The 13824-nt window shown below is 45.9% G+C and overlaps 3 protein-coding genes across 4 annotated transcripts; all 3 read right to left on the bottom strand.

Annotated features, from left to right (window-relative positions):
* Positions 1–267: 267 nt before the first annotated feature.
* Positions 268–1257, bottom strand: LOC123062202 (LOB domain-containing protein 20). The gene is made up of 2 exons (XM_044485602.1): positions 803–1257; positions 268–717 (listed from the first exon to the last, which is right to left on the bottom strand). The coding sequence occupies exons 1-2, from the start codon at positions 1223–1225 to the stop codon at positions 406–408; spliced, it is 735 nt and encodes a 244-aa protein (XP_044341537.1). The 5' UTR covers positions 1226–1257; the 3' UTR covers positions 268–405.
* A 620-nt stretch (positions 1258–1877) lies between these two features.
* Positions 1878–4291, bottom strand: LOC123062201 (histone-lysine N-methyltransferase SUVR3). Its single transcript, XM_044485601.1, has 2 exons — positions 3624–4291; positions 1878–2528 (listed from the first exon to the last, which is right to left on the bottom strand). The coding sequence occupies exons 1-2, from the start codon at positions 4231–4233 to the stop codon at positions 2140–2142; spliced, it is 999 nt and encodes a 332-aa protein (XP_044341536.1). The 5' UTR covers positions 4234–4291; the 3' UTR covers positions 1878–2139.
* A 4996-nt stretch (positions 4292–9287) lies between these two features.
* LOC123058631 (general transcription factor IIF subunit 2) lies at positions 9288–12986 on the bottom strand. Of its 2 annotated transcripts, XM_044481335.1 has the most exons (7): positions 12628–12986; positions 11681–11789; positions 10527–10592; positions 10313–10443; positions 10145–10219; positions 9774–9923; positions 9288–9665 (listed from the first exon to the last, which is right to left on the bottom strand). In XM_044481335.1, exons 1-7 carry the CDS (start codon positions 12838–12840, stop codon positions 9546–9548), a joined length of 864 nt encoding a protein of 287 aa, XP_044337270.1. In that variant the 5' UTR covers positions 12841–12986; the 3' UTR covers positions 9288–9545. The 2 variants fall into 2 exon arrangements, with proteins under 2 accessions (XP_044337270.1, XP_044337271.1); XM_044481336.1 differs by lacking the exon at positions 10527–10592 and having other exon boundaries at positions 12628–12984.
* Between the last annotated feature and the right edge of the window lie 838 nt (positions 12987–13824).

Genomic DNA, 13824 nt, shown 5'->3' with positions numbered 1-13824 from the left:
AGCTCGTTATGGTTTAGTCTGATTCTTTATGTGCTTTATCTTGTATTTTTAGTTCTAGTTTAGATAGATCGCTTTATGGTCATTTAGTAGCTGAAGTCAAGTTCCTTATGATCGATAGAGTTTTTATTAGTTAGAAACTTCGTAGATCTCATAATAGCATTGCAGATTATCTGGCAATGTATAGTTGTTCTGAACGAGCTACGGCTGTATGGATTGATAGGGGCCCCGCAAATTAAGTATCTCTTGCTTAAAGATTGTAGCATCATCTTAATGAAATAAACTACTATTGATCGCAAAAGAAAATACATCCAGCAAAAAAGACTCACTTAAACATCACCACATAATCCTTAATGGAAGCACTTCACATCACGACATTGCAAAAACACTATGCAATTACACGTGTTTTCATAGTTGCCGTTGTCCTCCTGCATTATCCGAGAAAGGGCTCACGCCCTGGCTCTCGTCTTCGTCTCGGTGCGGCGGCTGCGAGAGCTGGAGAGATTCGAGCCCCCTCATCTGGGGCTCCACGTCCATGAAGTCCACGGCCTGCGGAAGATCGTCGTAGTTCACCATCTGGCTCGGCGCCGACGCCGCGGAGTACGCCGGCTGCAGCACCGCCAGTTGCTCCGCGCCGTCCGGGTGCGTGCTCGCCAGGGCCAGCCTGCAGTTGAAGAGCTGGGTTTGCAGCACGGAGAGCTGGCCCTGGAGGAGTGCTACCTGCCGTCGACAACGATCAGAAGAAAGAGAGCCGTGGTTGCGAGCACAGTACGTACGTTTTCTGAAGCGTGGTCAGTGCAGTAACCTGGTGCTGGAGGGCGAGGATGGTGCCGACGCAGCCGTAGACGGGGTCGGCGACGCGCGCCTGCGCCTCGTAGCAGACGGTGCGCGCCGTGTCCCGGCGCAGCGCCACGGGCACGCGCGACAGCAGCTTGGCCACGTTGCTGGCCCCGAACACCCGGTGCACCGCCGCGAACTGCGCCGCGCCGCGCTCCCGCCCGCTGCCGCTGAAGTGCGGCGCGAACACGCACCCCGGCACGCACCGCCGCCGCAGGAACTTGCACGCGCCGCACGGCGCCCCCGGCCCGGCCGACGACGACGTCTCGTCCGCCTGCTGCTGCTGCTCCCTCGCCGCCGACCCGTGCACGGCGCCCCCGCGCTTCCTGGGCGGCGCTGGCTCCTCCTGCATCGCGCTTTGCATGCGCGCGCACGCACGTACTGCGTACATCCGCGTGCGCCACGGCAGCGCGCGTGGCGTGAGCCGGGCGGCGAGTTTTAAAAGGGGTGGTAGCTGGTGGGTGGGTCCTCGCTCGCCGGAGCCCCGGTGGTGTCCATGCAAGATTTATGAGGTCCGTGCCGCGCGGGGCCGCGGATCTCACGCTCACGGAAGACAACGGTAGTGTTAGCTCGGGAGCTGTTTGCCTCGTTGCCGTCAAGCTAGAAACCACGCCAAGCTCAACTTCTCTCGGATCAATCAATTTTCTCATGAAAGATTCACCGAATCGCGCATTTGATGCAAATGGCATCGTGTATGGTTTTCCTTTTCAGTGAGATTTCAGTAGACACTGAAATATTTGCCTTGCGGTCAAAACATTTTAACACTTTCAGTAGTACACGATTTTTTTCTTCAAAAAATCAAATATTTGGTTGAATTCTAGTAAATGTTTCAGCCCTTTAACCAAAATGCAAACCGAGAACACTGAAATTTGGTGATTTCGATTGTTGCTGAAATATTTCTAAAATTGAAAGTAGAAACATAAACCAGAGAAGAGACAACAGAACAGAGGAAGGGAATGTGTGCCCAACTGACAACACAAACTCCATTGTCAACATATTTAAGAGACAATGCAGGTTTTAGTAAGAAACAAGCCTCATTCTCATGGCGAATCGATCTGTTGTGCAAGTTTACTTCCCTTGCAGCAAATCTCTTGTTAAGAAAGAGTACATTATCCAATTTGTTACAAAGTCGGCAGTTACAATTGATGTCATATTAAAAGGAATACATGAAATTTGTTAGGAACGAATTACAACTGATGAAATGAAGGAATAATAACTCATCCTGAAGCTAGCCAACATTCTTGTAAAGTACAAACAGCGCACAACAAAATTTGCTTGGAAGGAATTACAACCGATGAGACGAACTTAGGTTTCTTCTGCAGGTAATACACCAGGGCAACACGAGCTTTCACAGAAGCACGGTAAGCCCTTAGGATTGGGTTTGGCATCCCCGTAACTGAAGGCGAGCTCTTCCCCGTCCACTATATCTCTGGCAGCAAAAAGGCAGAGCCTTGGGAGCAACGAGCCGGAGCTCCTCACTAAGATAGGGCGCAGGTTGCCTCCGTCACATGAATGGTTGATGAAACGAGCCACGTTTCCCACTTTTGTTGCATCGATGTTAACTCGCATGCATACTCTCCCAGAAGGAAGGTGCTCTCGTATGACGAGGAGTGCAGGAGAGAGCTTACCAACCGAGGCAAGCTCGTCATACAGCCTATGCCTCCTCCGGGCTTCTTCTGTCGTCAAGAACTCACCTATAATCCAAACATAAATAGCATAGTCCGAGTCAATGTCAGCATGGACATAACTCATAAATAATAAACCGATGTAAACTAAAGCTGGCCTAAAGAACGTTATGTGAAGATGACAAAAGAAAAATTCCAATCAGCCCTCTAGTTCCTACGACCCTTACATTTATCTTTCAGATTAACAAATGGAAAATGGTAAGATCAGTCTGCCATTCAGAATACGAACTGATCTAGTCAGTAGTCACCATGCTCCTGCTACAACCACCAAACATAAGCACACCTGACCACCGAGCCAAAAATAACTTTATATGCAAGTTCAAAAGGGATTTAAAAGTAAATGCAACCTAACAAACCAATGGAGCAGGACAGCAACAACAACCGCTATTTGGGAAGTACCCAAAACTTGTGTAGCTCAGAGACGATGCAGGGTAAAGATGATGAGGGCTCACATGAATTGTAGGTGATACCAGTCGTTGGTGTATTAAGTTCTAAATGCAGTACAAGAATTTTCTAGCCGCCCACAAAGTAGCATTTGCATTGCTGGGTGCACTTGAAACTCTTATGATTATGTTCTGGTGATTGGGCTTCGATAGTCAGACCTCCTTCAAATATTTATCAATGTTGGCACATTATTACTGCCTGCAGATACCTATCCTACCTGACTGAAAATGCTTTTGACACCCGAAGTGCATGATTCTTTCAGTTATTTTCATGGGATCCTCTATCCTACCTGACTGAAAATGCTTTTGACATGACCCACGATACAGCAGCAAGTTCTTGCCCTCTAAGCAACTAATTATCTTGTCCGTTGATTTTCTTTGAAGCTTTGACGCAATTCAATGTAGACCGAAACACAGAGTCACAACTAATACACCATATTGAGACCAAAACTGACCACGGGGATCAGTTGTGAGGCACATCTGAAGGTGAACTTATCCGCATCCAAGCATCATCGTTTGACAAAAATGTAAGGGAAATCATGACTTTGCATACTCTAGTGTAAATTCATAAAACATCAATCTAGCATCCATTGATCGACAATTTTGACAAGGATTCAGCAACGTCATCGGAACTAGGGAGGGGTGTATTCTAGTATCGTACCGGCATACTCGCAGACGAACTGGCCGCGGTGAATGACCTCGGCGGCGTGCAGCGCCCACCCTTTCTTCAGTTGGCGCAGGACGCGCAGCCGCACCGTGACGCCACGCTGCGTCCGCCGGTTCTCGCACGAGGGCCCGCACGCGCACCCGTCGCCGCACTCGCTGAGGCTCGCCATACCCGCCCCCGACGCATCCGCCGCCTCGGCCTCCGCATCGGCGCACGCGCACCCCGCGCCGCCGCACTGCCCCCGGGCGCACGAGCACCCGCACAAGGGGAGGCCTAGGTCGGGGCGGGGCCAGGTGGGGCCCGGCGTCCGGGACGATGCGCAGCCCCACGGCTGGGCGTTGAAGGAGGCCGCGGAAGGAATGAGGGAGAAGGGCGTGTAGATGAAGTAGGAGTAGGGCTGGGAGTCGATGGGGTTGACGAAGGGGGCAGGGAAGGCCTCCAGGCCGCGAGCCGAGTCGGCGGCGCGGCGGGCGGTGACGGCAGACGCGGCCGCTCGCATGGCGCGGCTGGCGGAAGCCGCGGCGGCAAGGTCGGGCGGCGGCAGCCACGGGAGGACCAGCTCCGCCAACTCGCTGACGGCACCGGCCGCCGTTGGATTTCTCATCCCGAGCAGGGGCCAGTGGAGCGTGAGAAATATTTTTTTTGATAAACTGGAGCGTGAGAAAGATTATTATTCCTACAGCAGGGGACGTCCGTTTAGTTTTCTCTACTCCTAATGAGCAGTTGGTAGCCTCCGTTTCGAATCTTTTTCGTCCCACTTTCTATAGGTGGCCAAACGGGCCAGGATAGCTGGGCCGGCCCGGTAGCATGGCCGGCACGGCACGGCACGACACGTGCTAAATGGGCCAGGCCCGGCACGCGGCATGTCAAGGACTATGCTTGGGCCTGAAGGCCGAGCACGTGGGCCAGCACGGCACGATCCAATTATCTTTTTTTATTGTTTTATGTATCTTAATGTGGCCCAACATGTAAAAATAAACTAAAAAACACCCAGTGCGTAAAATAGGAGGCAGATTAGCGGGCCTAGCGTGCCGGTGGGCCGGCCCGATTAGCATACGAGCCGTGCCTGGGCTGCAGGCTGCAGCACGCGGGCCGGCACGGCACGGCCCGTATAATAATCGTGCCTTCGCGGGCCGGGTCGTGCCAGGCACGATTAGGATGGGCCGTGCCGTGCCGGGCCGGGCCGACCCGTTTGGCTAGCTATACCACCTTCCACTTTCGCTAGTATTTTTCGTAGGTTTTTTTAGGTTTTTTTCATCCCCTCCTCCATTTCATCGGTTTATTTTCGCGTCATCCTCTTACACAATGAAAGAAATATGAACATATCAGAATTTTTCATACTGACGCAAATTATTTATTAATGTAGAATCAATCACGATCAATCTCTAAAGACCAAATTTAAATTAATTAATATTACCTTAAATCGCTCAATCACATTAATTAGAAAACAAAATAATTGATTTTAAGAAAAAACGCTCAATCACATTAATCTCTACTACCTAAAAGAAACATAAGGTTCCCTCTCCCCCCTCTTACGTCGTCACATCTTTAGTCAAGCCCCTCCTCGTATGACCGTTACCCCTTCACCGATTTTTCGGCCTCCCTTCACCGGTTTTAGCTGGTTTTCTCATCTGGCAAGACAAAAACAACCTCTATTTGGTAATATGGTCAGACAAACCCCACATTTATTTGGTAACACAATGAATTCTATGGTGATTGATTTCTTCTTTGGTAACCCAGGTTAACTGACGGATGGTAATCAATCTTCAAATACCAAAACTAAACGATACAAGGCAACAAAAATCAATTCACGTATCACAATCAGATTCTTCTTTAGTAGCGTAGCTTAGCTCACGGGCGGTAACCAATCTCCAAACAAAGGAAACAATTAACCTCTACATCACCGTCGTTTACCTCTTGCCAATGCCAAATTCATACTAGGCATATATCACCTACGCGACATGGTGTTGGTCTAGATCCCTATGACGTGATGTTGGGATCATGTCACAACACCACGCCGTCCTGAGCGCCCATTTTGTTTCGCCCACGGTCGAGCGATCCGACTCCCGATCCACGATCCAACCGGAGAAACCCTATCCCCTCCCCCATCTCGTGTATTCTCCTGTGGCGGCGTGACAGGTTGAGCGGCGCCGGGACAGCAACGCGACGTTCTTATGGTGCATCAGAGGCCAGACATGAAGTACCCATTCATCCTCTCTTCCTAAGCCTACGTCATCTCTCTCCTCTTGGCCATCTCTCTTGGAATGGCGCTCGGCGGCAACGACACATGAACGCGGAGTGCCTCGTCGAGTTGCATGGGGCCCACAACTGTGCCCCGCGGCGACGACGCATGAACGCAGAACACGGCATCGACGTGCGTGGTGTGCTGAATTGGCGCGGCAGCGGCGGTGGTCGAAGGACGTGCTTGCTTGAGGTCGGTCGACCTTTATGCTGTAGGGGGCAGCGCACAGGCCGGTGTGCCGAGGTGGTGGGGAGGCGATCGACAGACGACATGTGTGTCTGAGCCCTAATGTTGCAGGGCTGCGATGCCTATGTTCGCTAGGATCTCACGCGACAATAACGTGGGGAGGTCATCCAGCTTCAGCGTGCATAAAAAAACGGCCATTGCTAGCTAGCATGTGTGGCTTGTATCAGTAGAGCTCGGAGCGAGGGAGAGGGACGTATACGTCCACTCCCATGGGAAGATGAGTGCGAAGAGGAGGTTCTGTCTGTGGTTTTCTCTACTATCAAAGTGGCTAGGTTGCCATATCCTCTACGGCTCCACCTCGCCTACACAGGCACCACATTCTAATCAGATGTTAAAGACTCAAAGGTGATTGAACAATTGCTTTGATATTCCTTGATTTCCGCTATGAACTAATACTAAGAAAATTGGTCATACATGCTCCTTGCAAGTCACGGCAGCTCATGTTTTATTTCTTTCTGGAACGAGCCGCAACACATGGGTAAGATGAAGATTAGAGAAGGCAATTAAGGTGGGAGAGGATACCATGAGGATTGAGAAGGCAGGCAAGAGGACGTCTACATTCAACATGTCATCATGTTGAAGCTGAGTTTGTATGATTGTAGATTTTAATCCTTGTACGGGTGGTGTTCTTTAAGTTTCATTTGGCATTGCCGTCAACAAGTTTATACTTTCATCATCTTCTACATCAAGTATAGTGGTTAATTGTTTTGGACAACTCTGCATTTTTTCCTCAAAATTACTTCACCGCATTTTGTGGACACCAAAAGTAACAGTATAGTACTTGGTAAAAGTTGGTCCTATAATATTCAGTCGCATGCTTGCGATATTTAGTAGGTCTTTGTATTTATATGATAGTATTTTTAAGATGAAACTTCTATAACAAACAGTCTGTATAATTTGTTCATACATACATGGATGGAACATCATCTCTTTTCATATGTTGCTCCTGTGAAGAATAAATATACTACTCCCTCTGTAAACAAATATACAGGGGTAGTACTTTTTGTGGGGTAAAAATAAATATACTACTTGTAGTCTTCTGATTTTATTAATTCATTTCTACTACACACAAGGCCTTTCCATATGTTCACTCAGTATCTTCTTTTTGTCACACGAGCAGTTTCTATATTTTACAAAGGTGCACCGAAACACATAGGTCATTGGCTAATTGCTATCATTTGGTGGTAGCAAGTTCAAGTAATAGTTTGAACACATTCAATAAATAGTATAAATAATGCATCTTATGTATAATTTAGATATATTGTTTGTCATGGAGTTGTGGCTAGCCGATTTACATGAAATTAAATCCCTTCATTGTAGTGGCAAATATAATACCCATCATCCATATTGTTATACATTAGTGTGAATAAGGTGGATGTCAAATATGAGAAAGTGTCAATCTAAAAAAGAGCAAATTCTGACAATTAGTATTTGTATAATTGGGTCTCAAATTAATTGATGCAAGGAACAGAAGGGTCTTGAGAATTCGGTTGCACTAGGTAGGAAATAGCATAAATGGATTATGGTCCCACACCCAATAAAAATGGATGTGTGTGTGTGAGAGAGAGAGAGGGAGAGAGAGGGAGGGAGAGGGCTAGAGAGAGGGAGAGAGAGTGTGTGTGAGGATTTGATGGTAAAAAAGGTCGCCAATGTCATTTGATATGTATACTAAATGTATTATTAACATGGTTAATATTTAACTCTTAAAGTTAGTGTGGCCCCGTTGCAACGCACGGGCAATTAGCTAGTTGTTTTTAGCAAGGGACATCTTTTCATAGCGTGCATACACATGTGAAACTTAAAACATTTCTGGACATGGCTATGAAGAAACTCTTGAATCGGCAATTCTTTTTTCAAGAGTTAGGTCATGCAACACAACACATGTGTGGTGGAGGCGGATGTACACGTGGGGACATGCTGGAGACGTCGTGTTGTTTCTGGAGGCGGCGCCATAAATCCCCGCACGCTTCTCTCATTGCTCACTCTCTCCTCTCTTTCCACTCTCATCGAAGGCGGAGACCACAAAGATCTAGATGAGGAGCATCGACCACGAGCATCAGTGGCAAGATCTGGACGGAAGGCAACGACGGTCTCATCACCTCTCCTTTACGGGTCCGGCAATGGCGGTTAGCTATCTACCCATTTTACATGATTGTAGTTGTACCCTTTGATTTGCATCTATTGTAGTTGTAGGCTTCGATTTAGGCATCAATTGTAGTTGTAGTCGCTGATCTAGGCATCAATTGTAGTTGTAGGCTTCGACTTTGGGCATCAATTGTAGTTGTAGTGGTCGATTTAGGCATCAGTTACTGTAGGCTTCGATTTGAGACTGAACAAAGTGCATCTGATCAGGTTTTTTTTTGCTTCAATCTGACCCGATTTGATTCACCTCTAATCGGCTTAATCCATACTGCGTGCTTCCATGCTTTGTGATTATGACTAGAGTAGGAATAAAAGTGCCTACTAGGAATGGTATGCATGCTCACCGGTCAAGGTAGTACATTTTGAGCATAGATCAAGGTTCCTTCCTGTTGTTCATATGTTCAATGCAGAATGACAAGCTTGTCCTCGACAATGCAGCTTCAGGGAACTCCTCAAAGGGCAAGAAGGTTTTGTTTGACAAGAAGGGCAAGGCGATGGTGGAGCTCGCACTGCCCCGAAGAGGCGTAAGAACTATGACCATTTCCATGAGGACGCCGCCCAAGTCACTTATGCAAGGTCATCCTTGCACCCCAGTTGGAGTGGCTGCCGCCCCGTGACTTCACCAAGCACTTGACCATTGTCCCACCAGAATTCGTGCCGAGGACAAGCACCAACTGCGTCTAGAGGATCACGGTCCGGACGATTAACAACAGGCTCACCCTTGATAAAGGTTGAGCTCCCTTCACGGTTTCTCACCATAGCAAGATCGGGTACCTCCTCACCTTTCAAGATGCCGAGTCCCGACACCTTGCTAGTGATCGTCTTCAACGACGACGGGGTTGAGTTGGTGGCCAAGTGCAAGGAGCATGAAGAGGCATTTGCCATGGACCCTTCGGGTGTTATCTTTGCGCCTTTTAGTTTAAGACTTTCGTGTTGGACAATTAGTTTGAGACTCTGGTTAAGACTCTTTTAGTAAGTTTGAGACCCATAAAGGTAGAGAAGGCCAAGACTTCATATACACAGAAACATGAACAACTTTTCCTTCGGGACACAAGGATGCTGAAAACTCAGGATCTTTGATACGGCAAACCGTGGTATAACAAGATATCTCGAGGCTTATACAGCGTAAAAATTACTTTTGCAAAGAACAACCAGATGAAGCATACGCGATTCATCAGCAACTAACAGGCTGGAGTCAGAATCTGTCGATGACCCACATTCAACTTATCAGAGCATACGGGCTTCTAGCTCTCAGGTATAGCATATCATAAGAGATGATATAGACTTCAGGTCGCGCTAGTGTCCTCAACAGACTTCTTGTATTCAGGCTTGAGCTCATGTGTCCCTTGATTCGGTCCTCTCTTGTTGTAGACACAAAGATCGTTCATTATCTCCTTCAGGAATTGCTGCATGAATAAGGTGTCGTCAGGTCGTAAGTGAATGCATTAACTGTAGCAAGCAACGGATCAACATCTTATCAGTAAATAAATGCTTCTAGGAATCAGGCAAAATACCTCTGGTTGATCAGTTTCCTGCATTAGATGCCTCAGTGACCAATTCGGCTGCCTCTCAAATAACTTGAATAGGATGTTTTCAATGTCCCCACGATCCCTGCGTGTTCTTTTCACTTCAGGAGTTCTGGTTGGCGCCGGCTTCTTCTTGTCCTGATAAACACGAAAATTAGGAGTGATGAGACTCTTTAAAGAAGACCAATTCAAACGATCTATTTACTGGGAATGCTTTTGTTGCCAGAGGAGGTAATTGTTGAAAACATAACATGTAAGGTATAAGATGGAAATCCTAACTTCAGAACCATTTATTACTACTCTCAAGACCCCTAGCAATCTTGAGAGTTGTCTTAGCTATCTTGAGCAAGAACGACTACCTTTGGACCAGAATGAGGCCCGCCACCAATCATGCTAATCATTGTGCGCACGTTCACATGCTCCTTGTCAAGTACCTACAAAGAAATGAAGGGGAAAGGTGAATTTACATGACAACACTTGGAGGATGTAAGAGACAGAAAAGGGCAACATCAAATTAAAATTCTCACATGCACTTTTCTTGTTTTAATCATAGAATTTTTAGTCCTCTCACGGCATAATTTTGCATAGTCTGAAAGGTTTTCTTTGTGCGGTTCCATGTCAAATTTGTGCTCGACTTTTCCTTCGCATGCAAGCTTACCTGAAATAAACAGAACGCAGTAATTATGTGACGCAGAAAAAAAATTAGTGCTGTGTTGTTCCGAATAAACAGACAGGACAGACCCAGTGCATAGAAGCTCCCATACAAGGTGGGGTCTGGGGAGGGATTATAGGAACCTAGTCTTACCCCTGCAAAGTGCAATGCAGAGAAAATTAGTGCTGTGTTGTTCCGAATAAACAGCTTGTGTAAATTGTATTGGTTCAGCAAGGTGCATATAACATGTGGTAGAGGAGAATCTACCACAAAAACTTCCAAAGGCAACAGCATAAAATGTATCTGATGCCAGTACGAGATGACAAGACACAACCAAGAAACTGTACAGAAAAGATGGATACTAAAAGCAGTACAGTTAAACGTTAGTTATTGCCCTTAACCTTGTTATTAAAGGGAAACATCAAACAGGCATGATAAACCAAAGGCCAAATATATAATTAACTAGCCATCAACTAGCAAGTAGGATTTTTTTTTTTTGAGAATCGCAAGTAGGATTTCTGAGCTATAGCATGATCATGTACTGACTGAAGCTTCGTGTGATAGCTTTATGGAAACACGTATTTGATGGGATACACATGACATGAGTCGGTCGGTATACTGAAATGACTACGTATGAAGTTGCTTGCAAAATCTAAAATGTAGAGAGCCCACAACAAACCATATATTGAGTGGATTAATTAGAACTGAAACATCAACAAGGTGCTTAAAGAGCAAGTTCAAACTAAACAGACTTATAGAAGGAAATAGTTTGACAAGAGGACCCAATTTGTGAGCAGCCTGACAGTATAATGATATCGACAAATTAGCACTATCCCAATATCACAATATGTACAATTACAATCAAACCTGGACTATATATAAACTGTGTCAATTCTTTTCCTACTTAATGAATGGCTAGAGCTCCTGGCCGTTGCCCAAAACAAAGCTCAATGACGCCAATAAGGCAATAACTATAGATAATTGGGGCCTGAGGACTCGGGATTCTAGAATTAATTAAACACCTTAATTTCAGGACTACGGCGGGGTTCGTTGGCATGAGGTGTAACTAGCTTCTGAACCAAATTAGACAATGCAATACATATTATTATTACATTAAGAAACATATATTGGTAAAACAAGCATTCTTTATTTCTCACTTACGGAAACAACTGATCTCAACGTTCTGAGAAAAATAAATTAAATGCATGTGGATATCATAAAAAGGTTAAAGACAGCATATTACCTTGGTTAGACTCTGAGAAAACACACATTGGCACAAAATCCTTGAACATATTTAAAGAGTAATTCTTCGGTGTGTTGCCATTATTAGTTTGAGCCATCTCCATCTTGAACTGTTATTTCACTAACACCGTATAAGAAACATAGGTACATAACAAAAACATCTCAAATGGATGTTATTATACAAATTTAGTGAACAGTGCTCTCTTATGGCCTATGGGGAAACTGGGGCACAAAGAGAGAGGAGATGGATGAACAACATTTATGACTCTGAGAACCGAGTTCTGGAAAGGAAAAATGGAAAAGACATGTACAAGGCACTACTGTTTAACCACCAGAGATAGCGTTAGTTTTTAAGCCTCATTGTAGAGCATACATGCTTACGCAGTTATGCTAAGCCCTTTCACGATTTGTTTCAGACCAGAATGTTGCTTAATGCCTCCAGACTGCATAGGCTTTTCTCCCAGAAACTACCGACAAATTTTATGCTCATAATTCATCAGAGTGATAGCTGAAAAATTCTGAATAACACATATACATTATATATCAAGATCCAAAGTGCAGTGCTATAATTGCTCAAATTGATCGAGTTAAGTCTCGAAAAATAAGTTACCCATGGCACTTCGAGGTGAAACATACGAACTAGAGACAGGCCTTACATATCTGAAAAACTAACATCAATTAAAGCATACAGTAACGCAACTGAAGGCAAACATAGTTCACCATTCTAGTAATGCGCCTGGACAGAAAAGTTCGTGCTTAAGACAGAAAGAAAATCCAATAGTTCATCATCATTTAGGCAATGCGATCCTAGCAGGGGTTAGCTGATCTTATCTCGGAGCTTACCTTCCGCCCACCACAACCCCAAACAACATACATTGGAATAACTTAGCGGCTACGTTTCGATGGAGGCAAAGCCACGCAAACGGGAGCGAAGGGGGAGGCTCTTGCCTGGTTCGGGTCCTCGTCGGTGCTGAGCGGGTCGAAGGAGAGGATGACCTTGGCGACGACGGGGTTAGGGTTAGGGTTGGGGCCTCCCGCATCGGCGGCGGCGGCGGCGGCGGCGGCCTCCTGCCAGGCGCGCGAGACGATGGTCGGGCACTTCATGAGCCAGACGGAGCGGTCGGCCCGGCCCGTCTCCAGGTGCTTCCCCTCGTCGGCCATGTCCGCGGGTCGGTGGTGCTCCGGTGAGCGGTTCCCCTCGGAGTCGAAGGTTGCGCGGCTCGCCGGCTCGTGTGCCGGGAATCGGGCGCGTCCTGTTTTAACTCGGGGACCGGGACGGTTTTGCGACGGGAAGAGGCGGTGGGCATAGTACACTAGGAAAAACAGGGCTTTTCCTATTTGCCGCTCTGTGCGGCAGATTGCCAGACAATCCCATACACCGAGCAGTAGCGAGCCACTGGGCCAGCCCATTTAGCTTAGACAGTGTAACACCTTCTAAAAGTTTCTGGTCGATTTTATACAATCTTTTTTGTTTACCTGTTTTTTGGTTTTTATTTTCTTTCTAAAAAGTATTCCAAAATTAAAAAATGAATATGTTAAAAGTTGTTCATATTTTTTAATGATCTAAATTTCAAAAAATGTTCATACTTTTTAAGAAATATTCAATTAAAAAGCACTTCTAAAAAGGCTAAAAAATTCAAAAATTGTTTAGTTTTCCAAAAAACATATTTTCAATTTTACAAATTGTTTCTGTCTAAAAAAATTCATTTTAAATAATTAAAATAGTTTTTATTTTCCTAAAAAACCGTAATAAAACTTGAAAAACTTCTGAGCGCTCGCTATACACTAGCTTCGCTACATGGGCAGGCCTAGTCGGGAGGGGCTCGCCTATGCAACAAAGAGGAGCTCCGAAAAAACTGAGAGAAACCCATCGAATGCATGTGTTGTGTGTCATGTGGATGGGTTGCGGTATTTCTTGTTTAGGTCGTTTGTGAGTGAGCTCCTACTCTATTCCTTCAACAAAGAATTGCTTGTAAAACGTGTGGCCTAGAATGGCTCCTAGACGCCGCGCTAGATATTGTAATTAGCTGGTACACTGCCAGATGCATCTATGTAGAGTTGCTTTCATGTTCATAGTATGAGCTATATTTATATTGAGTTAAATTTAAGAAAAATGTATTGATCATTATTGTAAAATGTTGCTTC

The sequence above is a fragment of the Triticum aestivum genome, chromosome 3A (genome assembly GCF_018294505.1).
Source record: "Triticum aestivum cultivar Chinese Spring chromosome 3A, IWGSC CS RefSeq v2.1, whole genome shotgun sequence".
Lineage (NCBI taxonomy): Eukaryota > Viridiplantae > Streptophyta > Magnoliopsida > Poales > Poaceae > Triticum > Triticum aestivum.
Note: the sequence above shows the minus strand (reverse complement) of the source record. Positions and strands in the feature narration are given on the sequence as shown.

Bases quoted from the DNA above. Each gene is read 5' to 3' on its own strand.
- LOC123062202 (XM_044485602.1), bottom strand. From the start codon at position 1,225: ATGTACGCAGTACGTGCGTGCGCGCGCATGCAAAGCGCGATGCAGGAG. The intron at 718-802 runs GTTACTGCACTG...TGTCGACGGCAG, and splicing joins TCCTCGCCCTCCAGCACCAG to GTAGCACTCCTCCAGGGCCA.
- LOC123062201 (XM_044485601.1), bottom strand. From the start codon at position 4,233: ATGAGAAATCCAACGGCGGCCGGTGCCGTCAGCGAGTTGGCGGAGCTG. The intron at 2,529-3,623 runs GTACGATACTAG...TTTGGATTATAG, and splicing joins GTTCGTCTGCGAGTATGCCG to GTGAGTTCTTGACGACAGAA.
- LOC123058631 (XM_044481335.1), bottom strand. From the start codon at position 12,840: ATGGCCGACGAGGGGAAGCACCTGGAGACGGGCCGGGCCGACCGCTCC. The intron at 10,593-11,680 runs GTAATATGCTGT...TGCACTTTGCAG, and splicing joins TTTCTCAGAGTCTAACCAAG to GGGTAAGACTAGGTTCCTAT. The intron at 9,666-9,773 runs GTATTTTGCCTG...TTATTCATGCAG, and splicing joins AGGAAACTGATCAACCAGAG to CAATTCCTGAAGGAGATAAT.